The 9781-nt window shown below is 52.0% G+C and overlaps 1 protein-coding gene across 1 annotated transcript; it reads right to left on the reverse strand.

Annotated features, from left to right (window-relative positions):
• Nucleotides 1-5214: 5214 nt before the first annotated feature.
• Nucleotides 5215-6967, reverse strand: ID3 (inhibitor of DNA binding 3). The gene is made up of 3 exons (XM_024766795.1): nt 6458-6967; nt 6261-6343; nt 5215-5705 (listed from the first exon to the last, which is right to left on the reverse strand). Exons 1-2 carry the CDS (start codon nt 6755-6757, stop codon nt 6284-6286), a joined length of 360 nt encoding a protein of 119 aa, XP_024622563.1. The 5' UTR covers nt 6758-6967; the 3' UTR covers nt 5215-5705; nt 6261-6283.
• Nucleotides 6968-9781: the final 2814 nt, after the last annotated feature.

Genomic DNA, 9781 nt, shown 5'->3' on the forward strand with positions numbered 1-9781 from the left:
GGTCCCTCAGGGCCCACCTGGATGAACCCTGGATGGAAGCTGGGATCAACCCTTCATGCATCTGGACCCAATGCAAGAACTGCCAGGGGCCCTGGTGGGGAAGAGACGTGTGTGAGCGGTGGTGGAGGGGACTGTCTTGACGGTCCCTAAGTACTTGTCTCCTCCCCCCAGAACCTATAGTGGCCAAGTACCCAGTGTCTTGAAACCTTTTTTTTCTTTTTCTTAAATGCTAAAAATGGCATAGGCTGGAAACAAAACCAGGTTCAGGAAGAACCTGGATCGGTGAGCGGGCAGGTTATTCTGGGGAATCTGCCTTCGGTACCCTCATTGCCACACAACACACACTTTTAGCCCCAAACTGACCAACGGCCAGCTGGCCAGCGACCACCTCGACTTAGGGTAATGAGTTCCATATGCTTCTATAAGAACCCAGCTGAGCTCTTCCCCAGCAGTTCTTAAAAAGTGTTCTCTCTCCTCCCTGGCTTCACTTGGCCACCCTTGTTTCATTTGCTCCTAATGAGGGCGCGAGGGAGGGGGCTGGGTGGCAATGACAAGGAGACAATGCTTTAGGGAGTCACCATTCCCTGACTTCACATTTCCACATCCTCAGGTGGGGGTCAGCGCAGTGCACCAGCCCCTGGCAGTCCCTCTGTGAGAGCTGTGTGATTCCTGAAGCCTGTCAGGGCCTCAGCTGCCCCACCTCTAAAGTGGGAATAACAATCCTTGCTCTGGGGAGGCAAAGTATCACACGAAGTTTCCTAGATACAAAGTTAGGAGGCATGGGTTCGAGTCCTGTCTTTTTTTTTTTTTGGCCAAGCTTGCGGGATATTAGTTCCCCCACCAGGGATTGAACCTGGGTCATGGTAGTGAAAGTGCTGAGTCCTAACCACTGGACCGCCAGGGAATTCCCTCAAGTTCTGTCTTGACCACGAATTTGCTGTGTGTCCCTGAGCAGGCTCCTTCCCCTCTTGGGCCACATGTGTGACCTCTAAGGGTCCTTCCATCCCTGACAGCCTTTAGGTTTATGAACAAATGACAGAAAGGTACAGGGAAGAGCATCAACTTACCTGTTAAACATGGGTGGCTCCAAGGCCGGATCCCTTGGAAGCCCAAGGCCTCCCTGCCACGGCCAGTGTTACTGCCAGTCTGACCACGGTCTGGCCCAAGGAGGGTTTTGCCTCCAGGCTCTGGGACAAGGTAGGAGCAGGGTGGCATTGAGGACAGGGAGTGTCCCAGTTGGAAGGGCAGCTCCACAGCCTGGGTGATGCAGGGAGAGGCTATGGTCAGCCCCCAGCCATAGAGGGATATGTATCCGAGTTCAGAGAGCTACAGCGCCCCCTTCCCCTTATCTGGCTTACCAAAGGCAACCCCTAAATCCTGGTCTCTGGGTGACCTACTAGCCCGATCCAGACTGTCCACTGACTCTACCCAAAGACTGACTCCCTAGCCTGGGCGATGATGCTTTTCAGACTAACCCTCACACCCCGTCTATGAAGCCCCGCGACTGCCGGCTGCCAACTTCTACCCACACTATCTCCAAACCTTGCCAGTCTGGCTGAACCCCAATTCTGGCCACACTCTGACCCCTCACTCTACTTTCAGACTGACCCCTGATTTCGGTCACAAAGTGACCCCCTGACCTTGCCACTGACTGACCCTTCACAGCAGAAATAATCAGAGAACAATTAAATGCTAAACTCCAAGTGAAATAGGACAGGGAGGAGAGTCGGGCGGGGTGGGGAGGGAGACTGGGCGGAGGGCAGAGGCTTGGCGGAGGGCACAGGCTTCCCGGAGGACCCCGGTGGGCCTGGGGCCACACTCGGAAGGTCGGAGAGGCCTTGTGCGGGGCACGTCGCAGGCGCTCGAGGAATGCGAGTTGCCTGAAAGAATGAAGGAAGGAAGGAACGGGGTGCGATCCAGGGCGGCAGCCCGGCCCGGGCAAAGCTGCCGAGGCAGGAAGCGGGGTGGGGGCGCGCCGAGGCTGCAGCGGCCCGAGCGCAGCTGGGGGCAGCGGGAGAGCAGTCGGGTCAGCAACTCCGCTGGGTGGGGGGCCCCCCAGGCCGGGAGGCTGGGAACCGGGAGGCCGCGCTGCTGGCAGAGTGGCTGGGGCGCCGCGAGGCTCCGGATGGGCTGGGAGCCCCGCCCGCAGGCTGCGGAGGGAGCCGGAGCCAGAGCGGAGCCAGCGCTCAGACATCCGGGCGCCAGCGAACACCTGCGAGCGGCCCCCAGGGCCCGCGGGGGGAGGGCGGGTCGTCGGGCTGGGGGCGGGGCCAGCTAGGCTCCGCCCATCCGGGCTCTGGGCCACGTGGGCCGAGGCTCCGCCCCTGCCCCGGCGCAGAGAAGAGGCTGCGGGGAACGCCTCTCCCAGTGGAGCAGGGAGCAGGGAGCGGGCAGAGCGGACCCGGAGGCGCAGTTCTGCGAGAAAGAGAGAGCGAAAGGAGGATTTAGGATGTAGCGTGGGGAATGGAGAAGAGTGGTAGCCGTGAGAGGTGATGAGACGGGGAGGACAGATAATTAACGGTTGTCCGGCACATCCACAGCTAAGGAGAGCTGTAACTGGCCTTCTCGGAAAGGGCACCATCTCCGGTGTCACAGGCATGAATTTGAATCCCTGCTTTGTTACTTAGGAGCCGTGTGGCCACGGGCAAGTTACTTCGCCTGTTCTGAACCTGTTTTTTTATTTACACAGTAAGAATCTCTTCCAAAAGTCCGTTTGTCAGAGCTGATGCAATAGTGAACTGTAAGACTCAGTTAATAGTGAATCTTGTATTTTCAGGGAGCCTGGTAGACGCTTTACGCATGTTAGTTTTAATCCGAACCACACACCTGCAAAGGGAGAACCATCATCCCATTTCACAAATAAGAGGGAGACCTGGGGCGGGCTTATGTCTTTCATTCAGCAAGCACTTACTGGGGACCAAATATGTGCCAGGTAAGGGGAATGGTGAGGGGAAAAAATTGGCCTGAAATAGAAGTAAGAACATGGACTTCGAAGCTAGATGGTGCTGGATGGTGGCTTGCTGTGGCACTTCCTTGCTCTGTGACCTGGATCAAGTTCATCAGCCTCTCTGAATCTGTTTCCTCTGTAACATGGGAATAATGATACCCACTTTGCTAGGTTGTGGTGAGGATTAGAAAAAATTAAGATAAAATAGAGCCTGGCACCTGGTAGGCATTTGATAGGTGTTTATGACAGAAGACAACTATCCTCTCTGAGTTTTCTCACCTAGGGCCAAATTGCTTTCACTCCCTAATGACTAATGAATTGGTGTGCTGGTTTCAGCTTTTGTCCCAGCCACCTGACCAGCTCAGTCTTGGAGGACCTTACAGGCAGTTTCCTTGGAATTAGCTTAATAATACCTTGTAGGTGTGTGATGCATTTCAAAGAACACCATTATCTCTGTCCAGGGAGGCAGCAGTACAAGAACCACCTGCTGCTGAGCAAGGGAGGAGAGAGGCTTTGAGAGGTGAGGTGTCTTGCTCAAGCTCACATGGCAGATGAGCGATTCAGCTTTTCCTAGCCTTCCACAGTCCCACAACTTCCAAGCAGGAAGCAGCATACTGTGGCAGAAAGGGCACAGGACGTTGAGTTCAGTGCCTGGCTTTACTGCAATTAATGGTGTAATGTGGGGCCGGGTGCCTCAGAACTGTTTTCTCAATATCAGCAGTCTCATACAGATGTGGAAACTGAGGCTGAAGAGACGCAGTTGCCAGCTTGCAGTCCAACTGCTAGTATGTGGCAGACAAGGATTTGCACCCTTGTGTGGCTGACTCCAGAGCCAGCAGAGGACACCGAACAAATGATCCAAGGTAGACCCAGCCTGGGTCTTGTACTTACTTGGTTTGAAGCAAGAGTTCCTCACATGGGGTGTGAGGGCTTCCCAGGGCATTGGAGGTATGGTATTGCTCAGCAAAGTTTGTGTGTGTGTGTGTGTGTGTGTGTATCTTCTGAAGAGAGCATTCATACCTTACATCAGATCATCGGAGAAGACCAGGAAACAGGTTAAGAACACTGGTCAGCTAGGAGGGTGGTTTGCGGAGACAAAGGTTGCCTCCTCTCCACATGCCCCTGTTCGCCCCTGAAAGCTCACCAGGGTTAAGGCATGAAGGTGGGTGATGACGTGACCTGTTTGTTATGAAATATTGAAGTAACTCATGCCAGTGGCCAACACACATGTGAGATCATATAAACAGGAGTCTAGAGAGGCCAGGTGCCTGGTGGAACCCATGTGGGGAATTGCCAGGTGGGGGCAAAGGTGGCATGGTTTGGGAGTCTTGCCCTCTGCCTGACTCAGGCCTGGCTCCATGGAATAGCCAGTCTCAGACCCTGCTCCTGTCCGCTACTGTCATAGTCACTGTAGTTAAGGTTAAAATCCCATCTCTGCCTCTCAAGGGGTTGTGTGAACCTGGCTCCAACCCATTATCCATGAGTCTCAATTTTCCATTTCTGAAATAGGGCTAAAGATGCTTACAGAATGGGCTCCCAATGGAGATGTTATGAGGATATACCAGAAATAAGGGCTGTAGGGCCTCTTCCTCAAATTCCCAGTCTAGGCTCAGAGTCTTCAACTACCTGCTGGTAGAGGGATTTGTTCCCATATTTCCCAACCAGCACCAAAATCCTTCTGACCAGAGTGGCTGAGGATTTGAGGGAAGAGACCCCTCTCCTATTTTCTCCAACTTTGAAAGCCCAAGAGAAAATTAAAACAGAGAACATGAAGAGGGAAATGAAACCAAGCCCAATGATCCATTTATTCAATTCTGAAATGGGTCTATCAACCACCAACCCTTTCCTGGGCACCAGGTGAGGCTTCTCTTCCACATCCCCTGCTAGAAAGACATCATGAATAATTAATGACATTGAAGAAGACAGCCATCTGCTAGTTAGCAAAACAGCTCTCAAAGTACCTAAGAACTGAGACTCAGGAGACCCGATTTCTATCCTGAGCCCCCAACTTGCTGGATGAGCTTGTGCCAGTCACTTCCCTTCTCCAGTCTTCCCTCACTTGTTAAATGAGACAGGACAAGGCTCTTCTTTGCACCCAATGGATGTGGGGCTCACCCCCTTCCCCAGCCTTAGCTGGGTATTCTCCCATCTCCCTTTTAAGGGAATAAGCAAGTTTGCTTTCCCCAAGCTCCAAGACATTAATTTAGTCCCCCTAAATTCACTCTTGTGCAAAAGTGTTAGCATTAAGGAATCAAATTACATACACAAGTGTTTAAAAACCGTTTATTATGCAAAATGTTAACTTTTATAAAAAGTTTAATATACATCGCATGGTTACAGAAAGTCACCTTCCTGCAAAAAAGGTACAAAAGCTAAATACTCTATTATAGAGTTCATAATCAGGGCAACAGAGCCTTTCTCCAAGGAGACCAGAAGACCAGCTCTACCGCTGCCTTGCCAGAGTTTGGAGAGCAGCCAGCCCCGCCCCCCATACACCTCCACACACTGAAAGACAGTCTTTAAACTTGGGGGTGGGGTGAGGGCTGGGGGAGGTTGCCCAGCTGGTGCCCAGAGCTAGCTCTGGCTCTTTAGGCCACCCAAGTTCACAGTCCTTCGCTCCCGGGCGCAGGTCCAGCCTCGAGGCAGGGGTTTGGGGAAGTCAAGTGGGCAGGGCGAGGTTGGGGCCCATCCATGCCCTCGGGCTTCCGGCCGTAGAGGGTCCCGGGTCCCAGGCGGAACGGGCGCCAGCACCTGCGTTCTGGGCGGGGGAGGAAAGAAGACCAGGGAGCCGTCAGTTTCCGCCGAGCGCGCCGAGGCGGGGGCCGGCCGCAGACTGGCCGGCGCCAAGGAGGAAACTTGGTCTCTACCTCCAGCTGATAACTCCGCGCCCCACGCTGCCCCCACCCAGTTGGCGCCAAAGGACCACAGGCGGAGTTTGCACCATCCCTCCCTCTTGGAATTAACACTAGCTGGGAGGGGGCTGAGGAACACACGGATCCTTTAAGGACTCCAAGCTACAAACAGACTGGCTATTTTATTTAGTCGGACCCGCGCCTACTTTCTCGCGTCTTTGGCCACTAGGGAAGGCAGGGACACCGTGTGTTTAAGGTTGAAACGAACACTGGATGGGAACTGGTTCCGTCATTCATTTGATGTGACCACGGGCAAGTCACTTGCACCTCTCTGGACTCGGTTTCCCTAAACCGAGGGGGCGCGGTAATCCCTTAAAAAAGGCCTCCCAACTCCAGGATTTGCCATTTAAGCACCAGCTGCCCTCCCTTCCCCGCCCCCGGGAGAAGGCGTGGATACTCACTTGGAGGCGCCAGGACGTCCAGGTCAGTGGCAGAAGCTCCTTTGGTCGTTGGAGATCACAAGTTCCGGCGCAAGCTCGGCTGTCTGAGAGAAGGAAAACGGGAGAGTTATGCACGGCGCTAGGAAGTTCTAGGGGTCCCGCAGCATCCCTGCCCTGGAGCTCAGCCCCGCCCCTGCTCCAAGCACACCCACGCGCACCTGGATTGCAAGATGCGGGCCGTCTGGGGGTCCAGGAGCGGGCTCGGCCAGGACCACCTGAAGGTCGAGGATGTAGTCGATGACGCGCTGCAGGATTTCCACCTGGCTAAGCTGAGTGCCTCGCGGGACTCCGGGTACCAGTTCCCGCAGACGCGAGTAGCAGTGGTTCATGTCGTCAAGCAGGCTCAGCGGCTCCTCAGCTGCCGGACTCTTGCCGCGGCCCCGCGCGATGGCCAGGCTGCGTTCCGACAGGCAGCACACCGCCTCGTAGCAGCCGCGCACCGGGCTCAGCGCCTTCATATTGAGGAATGAGGTTGGAAGTGCCGAAAGAAGAAAAAAAGCCAAAGAACCCCTAGAGCAGCTAGCAACGCGCGCACTCTCACGGAGGTCCGCAGTTATAGAGCCCGCCTGGAAGGCACGCCCCTTTATGCAAAACAGCCCGCCTTGGCCCCGCCTCCGTCAACCCTGGGCGTTCACAGCCCGGGTAAATTGCAAACAGGCGTCCTCTGGCGGGTCTGACGCCGAATACCACGGAGCCGCGGATTCAAAGAATGAGGAAGCGCTGATACAGAGGAGAGGCGGGCCTCTTTGCCAGAAAGGATTTAAAAAATCACTTAAAACCATTAACTTTAAGAATTTGCCTTTTCCTGGCAGCGCCCCAGATCTTAGAGCTCCCCTGCCCCCTGCCAGTCCACCCACAGCCCAACACTGGTTCGAACTCACAGTCCTCCGAGGTCGTAAATCCCCGAACAGCAAAGAAGCTTTTTTTTTTTTTTTTGGTAAGCAAAAGATTTTTCAAGGGAAACTTGTAAGGAATTAGTGCCGCCTTGTTCCCCAATTTGCTGTTCGTCTGACCTCCAGACTCACTGGCGTCAGGAATTATCTTGTGACCAGAGGGGAAAAAAATTAATTGCGGTGAAGCTGAGGTTACAATGAAGAAAACAGATTTGGGCTAGGCGCTGAGATTGCAGAAGGAGGCGGGGAAGGGGGTTTGAGCAAAGAACACTATTTATTTGAGCAACAGGGGGAAAGAAAAAAAAAAAGAAGAAAGCAGCCTGAATCGTGCTTTTTGCATGGGGAAGGAAGAGAGCTCCCATTCTCTGGCCCCATGCACTCCATAAGGAACCAAATATATGCCCAGTTATATTTTGGAAGTGAGTTTGATTAGAAGTTTGGACAGGGTTTTGAATGGGGGTGCAGAAGGGATGATTTCTAAATAACCTTTTTAGGAGCTCCCGTTAGGTCAGCAAATCTCTTTTAACTCTCACTTCTCCCTTCCCCCATTCTCCACACACCTCTATGCGGAAAACAATAGTTTGGTAATTTCATCACTCTATTGTCTATCTATCCCTCTCTGCTATGGAAGGGCAGGCCACCTGGACTGGATTATTCTTACCCTTGCTGAAATGGCTCCAGCTCTATCTGAGAGTCCAGGAAAGGGACCACGGGACAGGCAAGTAAGCCCCATATCGCAACGGGACATTGCATTCAGTATTCTTTGCTTGTCATCTTGTCATTTCCAAGGACTTTTGGGAATCTGCAGCCTCAGAATGCTGGTTTCCATCATGGAACTGGCCAGGTGGGATCTCCCAATGGTTGCTTCCTTAATCAGTCAGTTGGTAAATATTTATAGAGTCGCTTCACATAAAACAGTGGCTCCTGCTCTCAAGAATCTCACAATTTGGGGAGACAAGATTAACACAGGAAACAATTAAGAGTTCTATAGTATGTGGCACTGATTAACAGGACAATGGGAGCTCAGAGCTAGGAGAGTCTCAAAATAGTCATAGTAAAAAGGACACTGGACTGGGAATTAGGAGTCCTAGATTCAACATACCAGCCTTGCCAATAATTTGTCATGTGATCTTGAACAAGCCCAGGTACCCTGGCCTTAGTCGCCTTGTGAACAAAATGGGGAAATGGTGCTAAGTGATTATTTAAAATCCTTTCCAGCTCTAGAAGTCTAATGCTTTATGAAATTTGGACAGGCAGGTGTGGGATGGTAAAGGGTACAGAAAGGAGTTATAAAATATTTCCAAGGTCACACGACAAGTAATGGTAGAGCCAGCCCTGAATCCTTGTTCTTTGCTGTCATACCACAGGACTCTGTGTCCCAAGAAAGAGTTGAAAGACTTCTTCCTGAAATATAAATGTTTTCCAGGACAGGCTCTTTGGTATAAGAAAATATCCCATGAATGGACAGATCAGTCTATATAGGCTATAGATGTCAAGCGAAGAGCATGCCAGCTATTTGGTCTTGGGAAGGGAATATGGTGGCTATGCGGACTCCTGAATGACCAAATAAAAAACACTTTTCTGTCACGCAGACTTCCGTGGTTTGTGCAAAATAGTCAAGCCCATGTTCTGGAAAATATCATGGCCTTCAGAGCTAGGCCGATTTATGTTCAAATTCCCATTCTTTTTTACTAATAATGTGAACTTTGGGTAAGTCACCTCTGTGCCTCCAACTTATAAAATGGAGCTAACTAGACCTACCTCATTCCTTTAATAAATAAGTACTAAACGCCTCTTCTCTGCAAGGCGCTTGACATACTCTCTCCCTCACATCCATTAGTCTCCTTGGTGCCCGAGGACCCAGCAAGTGGCCGGTTGAGTGGTCTGTGCTCAGTCCATAGGACCACACAGATTCCTCTCTCTCCTTTTCCCTCCCCCGTTACTACCCACTGCTGCCTCAGGCTTGTGCAGCCATTTGCAAAGCACCTTCACATTATCTCCCAAGATGCTTTCAGGGTGAAATGCCCATGAGCTGGTGACATAGGCAGGAGAGGGATGCCGGGATCAGCAAGCAGAATTCTGTCCTGGTCATGTCAGTAACTTGCAATGTGGCCGTGGAAGAATTTCTTTCCTTCCTGGGCTTCATTTTCTGTAAAATTGAGGGAGGGGGAAACAAATGACCTCTAAGGGTACTCTCCAATGTAAGATTCTAATTCTGAAAGAAATGGGTTACGGTTGAGAACGCTGAATAAAGTTTGAGCCCAAAAGACTTCTTTTTCCCAACAGCGGACTGGAGGGCTAGCTCAGGCCTTCTGCAACTTGTTTAGCGATGGTGGGGCCTCAGTCTCTTATTCCAAATGCCTCTGAACTTTCTGTTCCCAGTTCTGCTCCTTTTACCAGCTTTTTCCCCCCTCTTGCATTTTTTATTTTTATGAAAGGATGTCATTAAGGCTTTTGTCTGCGCTGTTTTTGTTTCAGAACTTTTCTCACAATCCTATTTTTTGTTGAGGAATCCGCTCCTTTGCCCAGCTGTGGGTCCCGGTCCCACAGCTGTGTTGATCTAAGACTCAGCCCCAGACAGCCTGGCGC

The sequence above is a fragment of the Neophocaena asiaeorientalis genome, unplaced genomic scaffold (genome assembly GCF_003031525.2).
Source record: "Neophocaena asiaeorientalis asiaeorientalis breed wild unplaced genomic scaffold, Neophocaena_asiaeorientalis_V1.1 scaffold79, whole genome shotgun sequence".
Taxonomy (NCBI): Eukaryota; Metazoa; Chordata; class Mammalia; order Artiodactyla; family Phocoenidae; genus Neophocaena; species Neophocaena asiaeorientalis.

Excerpts from the sequence above, each read along its gene's own strand:
- ID3 (XM_024766795.1), bottom strand. The coding sequence starts at position 6,757 with ATGAAGGCGCTGAGCCCGGTGCGCGGCTGCTACGAGGCGGTGTGCTGC. Across the intron at positions 6,344-6,457 it reads GCCCGCATCTTGCAATCCAG|ACAGCCGAGCTTGCGCCGGA; the intron begins GTGCGCGTGGGT and ends TCCTTCTCTCAG.